Source organism: Eumetopias jubatus, unplaced genomic scaffold, assembly GCF_037043125.1.
Source record: "Eumetopias jubatus isolate StellerSeaLion01/CBP00866 unplaced genomic scaffold, mEumJub1_p1.0 scaffold_2, whole genome shotgun sequence".
Lineage (NCBI taxonomy): Eukaryota > Metazoa > Chordata > Mammalia > Carnivora > Otariidae > Eumetopias > Eumetopias jubatus.
Window position 1 is genome coordinate 36,804,185 of NW_028274808.1, and position 16,390 is coordinate 36,820,574.

Here is a 16,390-nt window from a genome sequence, read left to right on the forward strand (position 1 = left end):
TTGTTTGTTGGTAAAATTCATTTCCTTGCAGCTATAGAACTAAGAGATTTAGTTTTTTGCTATTGGCAAGAGGGTCTTTTCATTTACTAGAGGCCACTACCAGTTACCTGCCTCTTGGCCAAATCCATGGGCAGTACAAAATATGGCAGGTTGCTTTTTTTTTAAGTGGGTACAATCCAACTTTTATTAAGACAAAGGTGGGTTCAGAGTAATTAAGAGCTTGTACAATATCCAGAATTTTATGACTCTAAATATTAGGGAAGCTTGAATTCTTACCAGCTCTGTCTCGGAGTTATTGCATTATAAATCCTTGGTGGTAATGAAACACCAGCTAAAAAGAGGCTTACTAAGTCTCATTTAAAAACCAGCCTTCTGGTACTGGCACAAAAACAGACACACAGATTAATGGAACAGAATAGAGAGCCCAGAAATGGACCCTCAACTCTATGGTCAACTAATCTTCCACAAAGCAGGAAAGAATGTCCAATGGAAAAAAGACAGTCTCTTCAACAAATGGTGTTGGGAAAATTGGACAGCTACATGCAGAAGAATGAAACTGGACCATTTCCTTACACCACATGCAAAAATAGACTCAAAATGGTTGAAAGACCTCAATGTGAGACAGGAGTCCATCAAAATCCTACAGGAGAACACAGGCAACAACCTCTTTGACCTCAGCCGCAGCAACTTCTTCCTAGAAACATCGCCAAAGGCAAGGGAAGCAAGGGCAAAAATGAACTATTGGGACTTCATCAAGATAAGAAGCTTTTGCACAGCAAAAGAAAACAGTCAACAAAACCAAAAGACAACCGACAGAATGGGAGAAGATATTTGCAAATGACATATCAGATAAAGGGCTAGTATCCAAAATCTATAAAGAACTTCTTAAACACCACCTAAAGAACAAATGATCCAATCAAGAAATGGGCAGAAGACATGAACAGACATTTTTCCAAAGAAGACATCCAAATGGCCAACAGACACTTGAAAAAGTGCTCAGCATCACTCGGCATCAGGGAAAGCCAAATCAAAACCTCAATGAGATATCACCTCCCACCAGTCAGAATGGCTAAAATTAACAAGTCAGGAAACGACAGATGGTGGTGGGGATGCGGAGAAACGGGAAGCCTCCTACACTGTTGGTGGGAATGCAAGCTGGTGCAGCCACTCTGGAAAACAGTGTGGAGGTTCCTCAAAAAGTTGAAAATAGAGGTACCATATGACCTAGCAATTGCACTACTGGGTATTTACCCCAAAGATAGAAATGTAGGGATCTGAAAGGGTACATGCACCCCGATGTTTATAGCAACAATGTCTACAATAGCCAAATTATGAAAAGAGCCAAGATGTCCATCGACAGAAGAATGGATAAAGAATGACATTGATGGAACTGAAGGGTATTATGCTGAGCGAAATAAGTCACTCAGAGAAAGACATGTATCATATGACCTCACTGATATGAGGAATTCTTAATCTCAGGAAACAAACTGAGGGTTGCTGGAGTGGGGGTGGGGTGGGAGGGATGGGGTGGATGGGTGATAGACATTGGGGAGGGTATGCGCTATGTGAGTGCTGTGAATTGTGTAAGACTGTTGTATCACAGACCAGTACTTCTGAAACAAAAAATTCATTATATGTTAAAAGAAGAAGAGAAGAAGAAGAAGAAGAAGAAGAAGAAGAAGAAGAAGAAGAAGAAGAAGAAGAAGAAGAAAGAAGAAGAAGAAGAAGAGGAAGAAGAAGAAGAAGAAGAAGAAGAAGAAGAAGAAGAAGAAGAAGAAGAAGAGGAGGAGGAGGAAGAAGAAGGAGAAGATAGCAGGAAGGGAAGAATGAATCGGGGGAAATCAGAGGGGGAGATGAACCATGAGAGACTATGGACTCTGAAAAACAAACTGAGGGTTCTAGAGGGGAGGAGGGAGGGGGATGGGTTAGCCTGGTGGCAGGTATTAAGGAGGGCACATTCTGCATGGAGCACTGGGTGTTATATGCAAACAATGAATCATGGAACGCTACATCAAAAACTAATGATGAAATGTATGGTGATTAACATAACATAATAATAAAAAAAACCCTAAAAAAAAACCACCTTTCCCATGGAGAACCAATCTGATTTTAATATAATGTATAGCCCCTCTTAGAACATTAATACTACTGGAAAAGGTGAGTGGCTTGGGATTTGCTACTAAGGAACCCCAAAGAAGATAAACAAATGGCAGGAAGCATGTTTTAACAATGTTCGATGTTGAGAGACTCCCTATTGCCCAAGTCTAGGAACACCTTGCTGATTTGGACAAGAAAAGGACAATACACCAGCACTAGGGATTCTAGCAGTAGTTTATCTGTGAGACACATTCTTTACAGGGTACTATTTACACAATGTAGCAGAATCACGGACACTGTAAACAAAACAGAAACAAAAAAACAAAACTTTTAATAAGTTAACATCTCATTGTTTAAGAAATACTCCCAATAGGGTGCTCTCTTTTGCTACCAAATGCTTTTTTAAATGGTATGGATGTTATAGCCTTGACCACTACCTCCTCAGAGGAAGGTTTCTTTGGGGTCATGTTCAAACTCCTCTGCCAAGAGGACTGAGGGGACACTCATGTAATATGACCAAAATACTGACAACTGGTCATCATGTTTCCAGACTTCATAAAATCAAAGACTCCTGGATACCAGGTTCCTAACTCAAGTTTCTTCTGTACTTAAAAAGGCCAACAAAGGCTTAATCACATAGGGACTACATCATAGCTTTAAAAAACTAGTTCCCTCTCGCTTTTCCACCAAATTTGCCACCCACCAACTAAATTGAGGGGAACGCCAAAGGCTCCTGTGCCCCAGCCCACAACAGTGATTATCTGAAAGAAGCCTGTCATCTCTACCCTCTTAGGAGAGAAATGACACATGCCACTTGTGTACCTCACCTAAGCCAAAGCCAATTCCCCCATATCCCAAAGGAATACATAGGACTTCATAGTATGGACCAGATGAAAACACATCATTATCTCCATAATTAACAAAACCAAGCTGCTAAACTAGCTGTTCTAGGAGATGTCCTTAAGTATAAATTACACACCACTTCACATTCAAGGAAATAACACCCTTCACCTTCTCTGTCCACTAGCCTCTTCCCTTCCGCATGAGAAACAACATCCTCTTCGTAAAGGTACAAGTCTTACAGAATAAAAACTGCCAGGAAAAATAAATTTAAACTGAGAAATCACACTTTCTTTGACTATTCAGACACAATCAGAATAAATGGGGATTTATTCTGGGGGATTCATAGGGGATTAACATAGGTATCATTTTCAAAAATGAACGAAAGGATTTTTTTTTTACTAAATACTTTAGTTTTATTTTCCTCTATAGCATGACTTTATTTTTTACACAAGAGAGAAATGGATACCTAGAATTTGGGCCTTATCTATTAAAATTGACCACAGCAAACATTTTAGCATTGTCATGTCTGAAAATCAAATTGGAAAGAAAAAAAATGTAAATCAAGGTGAAACCCTCAGATGTGTCCTGGAGTCCATAGTCTCTCATGGTTTGTCTACCCATCTGATTCCCCCCCAACCTTTTAGTTTTCCCTTCCTTCTCCTAATGTCCTCTGTGCTATTCTTTATGTTCCACATATGAGTGAAACCATATGATAATTGTCTTTCTATGCTTGACTTATTTCACTTAGCATAATCCCCTACAGTTCCATCCATGTCCATGCAAATGTTGGGTATTCATTCTTTCTGATGGCTGAGTAATATTCCATTGTATATATGAACCACATCTTCTATATCCATTCATCTGCTGATGGACATCTAGGCTCCTTCCATAGTTTGGCTATTGTGCACAATGCTGCTGTAAACATCGGGGTGCATGTGCCCCTTCTTTTCACTACATCTGTATCTTTGGGGTAAATACCCAGTAGTGCCATTGCTGGGTCATAGGGTAGCTCTATTTTTAACCTTCTGAGGAGCCTCCATACTGTTTTCCAGAGTGGCTGTACCAACTTGCATTCCCACCAACAGTGTAAGAGGGTTCCCTTTTCTCCACATCCTCACCAACATTTGTTGTTTCCTGCCTTGTTAAATTTTGCCATTCCAACTGGTGTAAGGTGGTATCTTAATGGGTTTCGATTTGAATTTCCCTGCCGCCTAATGATGTTGAACATTTTTTTCACGTTTCTGTTAGCCATTTGTATGTTTTCCTTGGAGAAGTGTCTGTTCATGTCTTCTGCCCATTTTTTGACTAGATTGTTTGTTTTTTGGATGTTGAGTTTGAGAAGTTCTTTATATCTTGGATACTAGCCCTTTATCTGTAATGTTATTTGCAAATATCTTCTCCCATTCCGTGGGTTGCCTCTTGGTTTTGTTGACTGTTTCCTTTGCTGTGCAGAAGCATTTTATCTTCATGAAGTCCCAAAAGATCATTTTTGCTTTTGTTTCCCTTGTCTTTGGAGACATGTCATGGAAGAAGTTGTTGTGGCCGATGTCGAAAAGGTTACTGCCTATGTTTTCCTCTAGGATTTTGATGGATTCCTGTCTCACATTGAGGTCTTTCATCCATTCAGAGTTTATCTTTGTGTATGGTGTAAGAGAATGGTCAAGTATATAACTGTCCAATTTTCCCAGCACAATTTTTTGAAGAGATGGTCTTTCTTCCATTCGATGCTCTTTTCTGATTTGTCGAAAATTAGTTAACCATAGAGCTGAGAGTCCATTTCTGGAGACTCTATTCTGTTCCATTGATGTATGTGTCTGTTTTTGTGCTAGTACCATACTGTCTTAGTGATCACAGCTTTGTTAATATAGCATGAAATCAGGCAATGTGATGTGCCCAGCTTTATATTTCTTTTTCAATATTTCCTTGGCAATTCGGGTCTTTTCTGGTTCCATACAAATTTTAGGATTGTTTGTTCCAGCTCTTGGAAAACTACCAGTGGTATTTTAATAGGGATGCCTTGAAAGTGTAGATTACTCTGGACAGCATAGACATTTTAACAATGTTTATTCTTTCAATCCATGAGCATGGAATATTTTTCCATCTTTTTGTGTCTTCTTCAATTTCTTTCATAAGTGTTCTGTAGTTTCTAGAGTATAGATCCTTTACCACTTTGGTTTGGTTTATTCCAAAGTATCTTATGGTTTTTGTTGCTACTGTAAATGGAATTGATTCCCTAATTTCCCTTCCTACAGTTACACTGTTAGTTTCTGTGCATTGATTTGGTATCCTACCACATTACTGAATTATTGTATGAGTTCTAGCAATTTGGGGGTGGAGTCTTTTGGGTTTTCCAAATTAAGTATCATGTCATCTGCAAAGAGAGAGAGTTTGACTTCTTCTTTGCCAATTTGAATACCTTTTATCTCCTTTTGTTGTCTGGTCGCTGATTCTAAGATTTCTAGTACTATGTTGAGCAATAGTGGTGAGAGTGGGCATCCTTGTCATTTTCCCGATCTTAAGGGGAAAATTCTCAGCTTTTCCCCATTGAGAATGATATTCACTGTGGGCTTTTCATAGATGGTTTTTATGAAATTGAGGAATGTTCCCTCTCTCCCTACACTCTGAAGAGTTTTAATCAGAAAAGGATGCTGTATTTTGTCAGAGGCTTTTTTTGCACTGAGAGGATCATATGGTTCTTGTCTTTTCTTTTATTAATGTGCTCTATCACGTTGATTGATTTGCAAATGTTGAACCACTTTTGCATCCCAGGAATAAATCCCACCTGACTGTGATGGATAATCCTTTTAAAATACTGTTGTATCCTATTGGCTAGGATTTTGGTGAATATTTTGGCATCCATGTTCATCAGGGATATTGGTCTGTAATTCTCCTTTTTGATGGGGCCTTTGCCTGGTTTGGGGATCAGGGTAATGCTGGCTGCATAGAACGAGTTTGGAAGTTTTCCTTGTATTTCTATTTTTTTGAAAGAGCTTCAGTAGAATAGGTATTCATTCTTCTTTAAATGTTTGGTAGAATTCCCCTGGGAAGCCATCTGGCCCTGGGCTTTTGTTTGTTGGGAGATTTTTGATGACTCCTTCAATTTCCTTAGTGGTTATAGGTCTGTTCAGGTTCTCTATTTCTTCCTGGTTCAGTTTTGGTAGTTGATACATCTCTAGGAATGCATCCATTTCTTCCAGATTATCTAATTTGCTGTCATATAGTTGCTCATAATATGTTCTTATAATTGTTTGTATTTCTTTAGTATTGGTTGTGATCTCTCCTCTTTCATTCAAATTTTAGTTATTTGGGTCCTTTCTCTTTTCTTTTTAATAAGTCTGGCCAAGGGTTTATCCATCTTGTTAATTTTTTCAAAGAATCAGCTCCTAGTTTTGTTGATCTGTTCTACTGTTCTTTTGGTTTATATTTCATTGATTTTTGCTCTGATCTTTATTATTTCTCTATTCCTGCTGGGTTTAGGCTTTATTTGCTGTTTTTTCTCTAGCTCCTTAATACTCAGATGTGTATTCTGTTGCTTTGGGAATGTTCTGAATATGTCTGTGAAGTCCATTTGGTCCAGTGTGTCATTTAAAGTCTTTATTTCCTTGTTGATCGTTTGCTTCAATGATCTGTCCATTTCAGTGAGGTGGGTGTTAAAGTCCCCCACTATTATTGTATTGTTGTCAATGTGTTTCTTTGCTTTTGTTATTAATTCGCTTATATAATTGGCTGTTCCCATGTTAGGGGCATAGATATTTACAATTGTTACATCTTGTTGGATAGACCCTTTAAGTAGGATATAGTGTCCTTCTTCATCTCTCCTTACAGTCTTTGGTTTAAAATCTAATTTGTCTGACCTAAGGATTGCCACCTCAGTTTTCTTTTGGTGTCCATTAGCATGGTAAATAGTTTTCCACCCCCTCACTTTCAAGCTGGGGGTGTCTTTGGGTCTAAAATGAGTCTCTTACAGACAGCATATCAATGGGTCTTGTTTTTTAATCCAATCTGATACCCTGTGTGTTTTGATTGGGGCATTTACATTCAGGGTAACTATTGAAAGATATGAATTTAGTGCCAGTGTATTGCCTGTAAGGTGACTGTTACTGTATATTGTCTGTGTTCCTTTCTAGTCTATGTTACTTTTAGGCTCTCTCTTTGCTTAGAGGACCCCTTTCAATATTTTTTGTAGGGCTGGTTTCATGTTTGCAAATTCCTTTAGTTTGTGTTTTTCTTGGTAGCTTTTTCTCTCTCCTTCTATTTTCAATGACAGCCTAGCTGGATATTGTATTCTTGGCTGCATATTTTTCTCATTTAGTGCTGTGAATATATCATGCCAGTCCTTTCTGGCCTGCCAGGTCTCTGTGGATAGGTCTGTTGCCAAGCTAATGTTTCTACCATTATAGGTTACAGATCTCTTATCCCAAACTCCTTTCAGGATTTTTCTTTGTCTCTGAGCTTCATATTACTATTGGATGTCGGGGTGTTGACCTATTTTTATTGATTTTGAGAGGGATTCTCTGTGCCACCTGGATTTTGATGCCTGTTTCCTTCCCCAAATTAGGGAAGTTCTCTGCTATAATTTTCTCCAATATACCTTCTGCCCCTCTCTCTCCTTCTTCTTCTTCTGGGATCCCAATTATTCTAATGTTGTTTCATCTTATGGTATCACTTATCTCTCAAATTCTGCCCTCGTGATCCAGTAGTTGTTTATCTCTCTTTTTCTCAGCTTCTTTATTTTCCATCATTGGTCTTCTATATCACTGATTCTCTCTTCTGCCTCATTTATCCTAGCAGTTAGCGCCCCCATTTTTTATTGTACCTCAGTAATAACCTTTTTGTTTTTGACTTGGTTAGATTTTAGTTCTTTTATTTCTCCAGAAAGGGTTTCTCTAATAACCTCCATGCTTTTTTCAAGCCCAGCTAGTATCTTAAAAATCATGATTCTGAACTCTAGGTCTGACATCATACTAATGTCCATATTGAGTAGGTCCCTGGCAGTCAGTACTACCTCTTGTTGTTTTTGTTGAGGTGATTTTTTCCATCTTTTCATTTTGTCCAGAGGAGAATAGATGAATGAGAGAACAAAATGCTAACAGGGTAACAACTTCCCCAGAAAATATACTCTAAACAAATCAGAAAAGACCAGAAACTGGGGGAAAAAAAGGGAAAGAATGAAAGAAGAAGAGAAAAAGATAAAGATAAAAACAAACAAAAGCAGAACAAAACAAAAAATACAGAATATGATCAAATATGATCAGGCTGGTGCATAGATCAGTGCCACACACTAGATTTTGGGTGTATTTTGGTCTGTTAGAAGAAAATTTTAAAGAAAGAAAACTTATATATGTACATAAATAAGGGTTGATACGATGAAGGGATGGACTATGACTGTAAAGATGAAAGTTATAAAAATTTTTATAAAAGGAATTGATAAGATAAGAAGTTGTTTGAAAAAAGAAAGAAGAGGATAAAAAAAAAAGGGAGAGAATGTTATCAGGCAGGAGACTAGAACAAAGCCATACACTAGAGATTTAGGGTATATTTTGATCGGTTAGAAGAAACTGTATCTCAAAATTTTAAAGAGAGAACAACTTATATATATATGCCAAAAATAAGGGTAACTGCTATGAAGGGATAGAATATGACTCTAAAAATGAAAAATAAAAATGTTTTTTAAAAAAGGATTGATAAGATGTTGGTTGAAAAGAGGAAAAGAAAAATTCAAAAAACAAAGACAGTTAAAAAAATAAACTTTTAAAAACTAAAGAATCCTGGTAAAAAAGCCATGGATCCTATGTGCAGTATTCCCCCAGCTCTGGAGTTCTGCCATTCTCATTGATCGATAAATTTGGTCTTGGCTGGCTGTTCTTGCAGATCTTCTGGGAGAGGGGCCTGTTGCCGTGGTTCCCAAATGTCTTTGCTGGAGGAAGAATTGCCCCACCCTTGTTGGTCTGGGCTAAGTAATCTGCTTCAGTTTGCTCTCAGGAGCTTTTGCTCCCTGCAAGCTTTCCGTCCAGGTTTGGAGGATGAGGGTGAAAATGGTGGCTTCCCAATCTTGGCCTCAGAGGAGCCAAGAACTTGGGGCCCTGCTCCTCAGTGTGCCCCCAGAGAAAAGCAGTCACTCCCGTCTACCCGGTCTCTGGCTGCACTCCATGCTCACTGGCCTGTGACCGAGCATTTCTATCTCTGGCACCTGACCCCATGTGGAGTCTCCAAACCCAGCAGATCCCTGTGGTGCGCTCCCACACCGCTCCTCCCAGGGGAGGAAGGGGAGTCTCCCTGGATCTGCCTCTTGTTGGGTCCCTGTTGGAAAAGCAGTGGCCCAACTGTGCCGCGGATCATGGTTTATGGCAACCCGAGCTGAGAATCTGCTCCTTGGCTCTGTCTCTGCAGCTGGCTTCCCAGCTCCAATACCTGGGAGCTCTGCCACACTCAGACACCCCCGGTCTTTCTGTGACCCCAAGGATCCTGAGACCACACTGTCCCGTAAGAGTTCCACCCCCAGCTTAGCCACTGGAGCGACGTCCCTCAGTGGAGCCGACTTCTAAAAGTTCCAATTTTGTGCTCCGCTGCTCTATCACTTGCCAAAAGTGGCTGATGGAGGCCTCCTCCCCTGCCATCTATCCTCCCGAATATCGCCTCAGATTCACTTCTCTGCATGTCCTACCTTCCAGAAAGTGGTCTCTTTCTGTTCAGAGAGTTGCTCCTATTCTTTTCTTCAATCTCCTGTTGAGTTTGTAGGTATTCAGAATGGTTTATCCCTATCCAGCTGAATTCCTGAGACCAGATGAAATCCAGGTCTCCTACTCCTCTGCCATCTTGCTCTGCCCCCCACCCCATACTCCCATAATGCCTTTCTAACACCTTGCTGAGATGCCCCCATTGATCCTTGTGGTATGTGTTCTCTCTCACTGCAATGACTAATAAACCCAACTTGTTTGACTACAGGTGTGTTCACACCTGTCGTTCACACCTTCTTTGGCAAGAAGACATTGACAGAAGGAAGTAAACCCACTATAACTGCTCTCCTCAACTGAAGACTTTCTTCCATATACCATTAACAACACTATGGCATTCACAAATATGCTTAGATAAACTTTTGAAGGTTGGACATCTTCTGCATAACTCCTGTAATATCTTGAAATCTAAGCCATTGCTTTAGTGGAATGTGTGGTTATCATGACATACTGAAAGTTGTGAAAAAAGAATCTTTTATATGTCTAATGCAAATATTTCAAAAAGATATGCGATGATAAACATTAAAGGAAGAAAACGAGAGAGATAAAGGAGGTCTACTATCAGAAATCAAAGGAGAACATTAGTATACTCTATCACAGGGAAAAACAGCTTATGGAATTCCATATACAGAATACAAAAAATGTAGACAAGTACTGAATACATTGTGTAAAACTATTTCATGTCCTGCAATATCGCCATATGCTTTGTGAAGGGCATTTGAAGCAAACAGTTTGAAGGCTTTTGTTTGCTTGGTTTTTTTAAAGATGTTATTTATTTATCTGACAGAAAAATAGAGAGAGATCACAAGTAGACACAGCAGCAGGGAGAGGCAAAGGGAGAAGCATGCTCTCCGCTGGGCAGAGAGCCCGACCCCAGGACCCTGGGATCATGACCCGTGTGGAAGGCAGCTGCTTAACCAACTGAGCCACCCAGGCACCTGAACAGTTTGAAGTTTAAAGCGATCATGCAGGGGCGCCTGGGTGGCTCAGTCAGTTAAGCATCTGGCTTTTAATTTCAGCTCAGGTCATGATCTCAGAATCCTGGGATCCAGCCCCCCTGTCCAGCTCCTCCCTCAGTGCAGAGTCTGCTTGGGATTCTCTCCCTCTCCTCTGCCCCTTCCCCTGTTCATACTCTCTCTCTCTTTCTAAAATAAATAAATAAAATCTTTAAAAAAAATTTAAAAATGAAGTTATATGCAATGACAATGTACAAACTGAAGTAGATCAGAAAAAAAAACTTCATGCAAAGAATTTTTCAACAGAAAGCTGTTTAGCTGTAATGGAATTGGAGTCTTAAATTAAAGATTAGATTCCATGTTCTGAAACTTACAGGTTTGATGGCCTTAACATTTTTAATCTTTTTTTTTAAATTCATATATGTATGAATACATATCTTACTTCAGAAGGTTAATGTGAGAATTAAATGAGATTAGTATATGAATACCACTCTCAAGGAAATTATTTCATGTGATTTTCAAATACATTTTCACATACATTTTATTTTTATTATAATTGTTCAGTAGTAGAACTTAATCATGATAAGTTCCAATTCTGCATGTCAAAATAGAGTTAATGAATTTTTTACTTACTCTCTTTTCAAAAATTGTTTCTTCAACCTGAAAATTTTTCTGTTACCATATATCGACTATAGCACTTTAATCACATGGAAATCTAAACCCCTGTATTGTGACTTCCAGTTTACAATGCAAAACATTATAACTATATTAATTTGAAGTATTTTAGCAAAGAAAATAATCAAGTGGATGCCTTCAATTTAATCACTTTTTTATATAGCAGGTAAGCATTCTTTCAATTACTTTTTACAGTTACTATTATAATATTTTTCACTATAAGCATGCAAATATGACATTTTTCTTTTTTCTTTTTTTTTTCTTCTTTCTTTCTTTGGCCATTACTTCTATGAAGTCTGATGCTTCTGGGTCAAAATTTTCCCCCAGACTATTTTCTCTGTCACTTAGTGGCCATTCACAAATTTGTATAAATTACAGGCTGGGCCACTGTTATACATATTTCATCTTGATTCTTTTTTCTACCAGTATGATTCCAGAAAAGAGTTTAATATTTCCTGGAAGTTGTGTGCAAGTATGTCAGAAGAGATGGAGAGGTGAGAATGACACAGGAGTTAGCAGAAGCGTGGGAAAGGGAGGATTGGAATGTACAAAACAGCACAGGGAAAATACTGTGCTTTGGAAGTGACTACAGATCAGTATTATCTGACTTAATACAAAGGTAAATAAAAAGAGTCTTAAAAATTGAAATGATAAAACAAATATTCTTGATCATTTACCTGCTTCTCTGAATCTTCACTCTCATTTGACCTTATCTTCCATGGAACTGTAATATGCAATAATATTCCTTCAGAATCTGCAGTAGGAAAAAAAATTTTTTTTTCTTCTGCAACAGTCATCACAATCAAGCATGGGTTCTTAATCCCGAGTACATGATGGGTGTCAAAATGTCAGTAAACTTATATAGATGTGCCCACTCTCCTTGGTGCACAGCTTTCACTAGATTTTCAGTGGCACATTGAAAACGGCAAAGAGCCAAACAAATAAATAAAAATTAGACATTACAGTTCTACAGGATCCTCTTGTTTGTGTCCAAAACCACATCAGGGCCAGTTGCCTTGGGACCCTGAGGAATAAATTGAGGGCAGTACTCACACCTCTAGAACCTCTGGCCTCGATGGGTTGACCCAGGAAGACTGGCTGCATTTCAGCTGCTAAGACCCTCTCAACCCTTGATGCGGAAAGTGGATGCCTTGGATAACATCCTCAGTCACCTACCCTGACCTGGGGGATGGGGGAGACGCAGAGGAAGGCATCAGCAGGGGATCCAGGAGTAGGGGCAGTAGGGGTCCCAAAGAAAAGGAAATTGCTCTCCTGGAAGAGCCCGTCCCTGCTTGGAGGCAAAAAGGGAAAGGAAGTCGAGGCCCCAGTGGTCTTACCCAGGCAGGCGTGCAGCCCTCCAAACTCAGAGAGCAGTGCAAAGAGAAGGAACATCGCTGTGCGGGAGCGCTACAAGCACAGCCAAGGCTGAAGGCCGTTGGGCAGCTCTGAGGCTCGTGGGCGGAAGTACTCAGGGAAGTCCCTCCTGCACGCTGGCCCCGCGGGTGAGCATTGTGCTTGCTCTCAGCTCGCGCTGGCTCACCCTGAGGGCTCCAGAGTGGATCAGCGGCTTCCACAGGTCTAGGGAGAGGAAGCACCAGACACAAGCTTATCACTTTGCACACAACTGCTTTGTTCTGGCTAAGTTTACATTGGTTAAACCCTCCGATAGCGACAAAGGGGCAAATGAGCGGGATTTGCTTTTCTGGTGAAGTTCTTGGTAATTTCGATTCTCCATGTCATGGTTTTCTGGCATGTTTTTTTTAATTTGCTGTAATGGAGGAGAGAGTGGGAAATAGGAATGTTAACCACTCTTACAAGAAATTTTCTAAATGGTCCTCCTGCTGACTTATCTGTGCAAATAAGGAAAAACCAAGAATATTGAACTTGATCTTGGAGAAGGCAATCAAAACACTTTTCTTCAACTGTGTGCCTATTCTTACAGTATTAGATTGTAATCAGTTGAAAAAAGGGAAAGGAAACCTAGGTGTTTTGTTAACAGTTACTCTAAGCACTAGCAGGGAAGCTACAGAGGTGGGAAGGGCAGCAAGGCAAATAGGAAATATGTCCCAGGTGGACAAGAGCATGCAGCTGTCTTTGAATGTTCTAAGAGAAATCTTAAACCATACATGTCCAAAACCTAACTCAACTTCTACCCACCTCTCATCTATACCTCCTTTTATCCCAGTACAGCTTATTGCAAGGATGAATTGTGTCAACAGTTGCAACAATAAACTCCAGTCAGGCTTAAAACTTGGACCTGCTAGTGGTACACTGGGATCCTCAGAAATTCTTATTAAAATAAGGCATGCCAGTGATCATAATGAACTAAAATAAGTTAGTGTCAATGAGGATGAGGGGAAGTTATGGTAGAATCATCCTGATATGTATTTTTTTTACCACACAATTCACCCACTAAAGTGTACAATTGAATGATTTTAGGATTTTTCATATATTGATGTGTACTATCACCACCCCTCACCCCCAGCTCTTTAGCCCCCTCCTAAACAACCCAGCCCTACACAATCACTGAACTGTGTCAGATGTCAGGGTTTCTTTCCTTTTTATGGCTGAACAATATTCATTGTGCATAGGTCATTATTCATACAATGTTTATCCATTTATCAGTTGATGGACATTTGGAAAAGGAATCTCTTGGTCTCTGTGGTGAGGTACTCCCACCCCTGAACCAGGAGCATCTTTGTTTATGATGGAGACTCTGTAGGTTTTCATTAGACTCCAGCTAGGGTGGTGGTTCCTTTATCCATCAATGCTTTGAGGTAGGTAGAAGTGCACTCATCTCAGTAAGAGGGAGATAGGAAGGAGGGCACTGAAGGAAGAAAATCTTACCCAGAAAAGCTCAGCCCAGTGACGAAGGAGAAAGTCTCCAAGTGTGTGTCAGAAATGTTCCCCAAAGGACAAAGATATACTCTAGATCTCAATTTACCTGAGGCCAAGGTAGTATTACCTGGAGACACAACAGTTATCTATGACCAGGAACTCAGTTCAAGCAATTCCCTGAAGACAGAATGATGTTAGTGACTATCTGAGGGTCCTGGGACTGGCCTTACCTAGCATCATTTCCTCTCAACATCCCAAAGCCTGGAATGGATAAGGCAGGGAACCATAAGTTATTGGAAAGGTGTGGACTGTGGGTGTCTTCTGAGAAGGGAGAAGTTAGCATGGCCCTGGGCATCTGAGGGTGGGCAGCAGCAGTGAACAATGGAATGCTTACAAGTTGGGATGTAAGAGCTTCCTTGGTTCAAAAGAGGCAATTTTCTTCATTTCCACCTAAAGGATCACAGCAGGTAGAAGAATCAATAGACACAAGCCTACATATTTTCACTCTCAGGATTTATTTTTGTTTGTGAAATTGAAAGCTTTAAGCCATAACAAAAGGAGAGATTAGCAGATTTTTTTTTTTCAGTCTCAGAGCAGGGCAGTTAACAGTGAATGTCTTGGTAATAGTCTTTCTCCAACCTATGGCTTTTTGACATCATTTAGTCACTGTTGTAAAACAAATATAGAAAGAAGAAATGATAAATTTTAGTTGTTAATAAAAGCTATCTAATTTTGCTATGCAACTACAGATGTAACAAGTAATTAGTATATAGAACGCTGCTTAGAGTGTCACAGTCTATGCCTGTATTCCATGAAATTATTAAACCCAGCTTTCTTTTTCCTGAATTGTCTGTGACAGCCCCAGTAAAGGGAAATATTATAAAGTGGTATTCACATGCATTTCATTTACATAGTTTCAACAATTCACGTGGATAAAAGAAAATCACCAGCACGGAAACAGAGGAAAAGAACAATAAAAATATGTGAAGAAATAAATAATAACTATTAATTTGTCTATTCAAGCTGTCAATTCATTCTGTTGGTCACATTCAGAATTTATTCCGAAAACCATCTTTACTATTCCTGGTCAGAGGCACCGTCCCTTCCCTCCTGGATTACTGCAGTAATTTCCCCACTTCTACTCTTGCCATCATACAGACTAAATCAACAAACCAGCCTTTATTTTATTTATTTTTTTTAACAAACCAGCCTTTTAAAGTGGAAGTCATGTGCTTGAAACTTTAATTCTCCAGTGATTACCCCCTTTCAGTGAGAATAAAACACAGATGCCCCCCAAGACTTCCTACAGCCTCCAGGAGTTTTACTGTCTGACCTACTCACTACCACAGCCCTCTTGCTAACTCTGCTCCAGCTAAACGGACATCCTTTTTATTCATCAAACATTCCTGACTTATTTTTTCATTGGATCATTCATGTGCTTGGAACACTCCTGCCCAGATAGATGCATGGATACCTCTGACAGCTCTACCCCTGTGTCAGGGAAAGAGTTGATTTACAGCTGGAATGGAAAGACTCTATCTTTATCTCTGGGAAAGCCTGGATGCCTGGTTTCACTTTTTGCCCAGACAATGGCAGTGGGATTTGTAATGGGCTGTTTAAAATTTAAAATAAGGAACCTTGAGGCCTTGTGCATGAGGTGTCTCTGTGGTGCCCATTGCTTGCCTGCACTCTCTTTGCTGCACTGTATCCCTTACATTTAAATAAAAGCCTCCTGTGAGTTGACCCTGGGAAGTCAAGTACCTACTTTCAAACATCTAAACTGGGTAAATACTTGCACCTCCTCCAGCTCCTTGCTTACATATCCCTTGCTGAATAGGGCTCACTCATTCAATCATATTCAAAACCTCTATCCAGCTCCTTCCCCACCACCAACTCTCCCATTTACCCCTACTGAGAAATAAGACCATTTTACGTGGAGGCAAGTAGTTATAAATGTTTTCTTTGGTGGCAGATGGGAAACAGAGATCCATTGACTTAACTCTCCATCAAAGTAAAGTATGGAAGAATGGCAAATTAGTAATTGGATGAACTCTTGATTTCACTCATGGTTGAATTTTTACATCTACTCCCAGTGATAAGCCTAATATGTCAAATATTATGATTTCCTTATATATATGTCTTATAAATTTGAATATATACAGTTATATTCAGATATATATATATACAATATATAGATATGTATATTGAATATATACAGATGCCAACTTTATCCCACCTTATAACAAA

The 16,390-nt window shown here is 39.5% G+C and overlaps 2 protein-coding genes across 2 annotated transcripts in view; both read right to left on the reverse strand.

Annotated features, from left to right (window-relative positions):
* Positions 1–12,697, reverse strand: part of ADAM18 (ADAM metallopeptidase domain 18) — a 175,822-nt gene extending 163,125 nt beyond the window's left edge. Inside the window, exons 1-2 of the mRNA XM_088021313.1 lie at positions 12,643–12,697; positions 11,983–12,059 (exon numbers count right to left, since the gene is read on the reverse strand). Of these exons, the coding sequence (XP_087877439.1) occupies positions 11,983–12,059; positions 12,643–12,697 (132 nt within the window). The remainder of the gene's footprint in view (positions 1–11,982; positions 12,060–12,642) is intronic.
* A 261-nt stretch (positions 12,698–12,958) lies between these two features.
* The window catches only part of LOC114224854 (A disintegrin and metallopeptidase domain 3-like), a 165,222-nt gene continuing 161,790 nt past the window's right edge, over positions 12,959–16,390 (reverse strand). The window contains exon 21 of the mRNA XM_088021314.1: positions 12,959–13,073. Within this exon, the coding sequence (XP_087877440.1) occupies positions 12,959–13,073 (115 nt within the window). The remainder of the gene's footprint in view (positions 13,074–16,390) is intronic.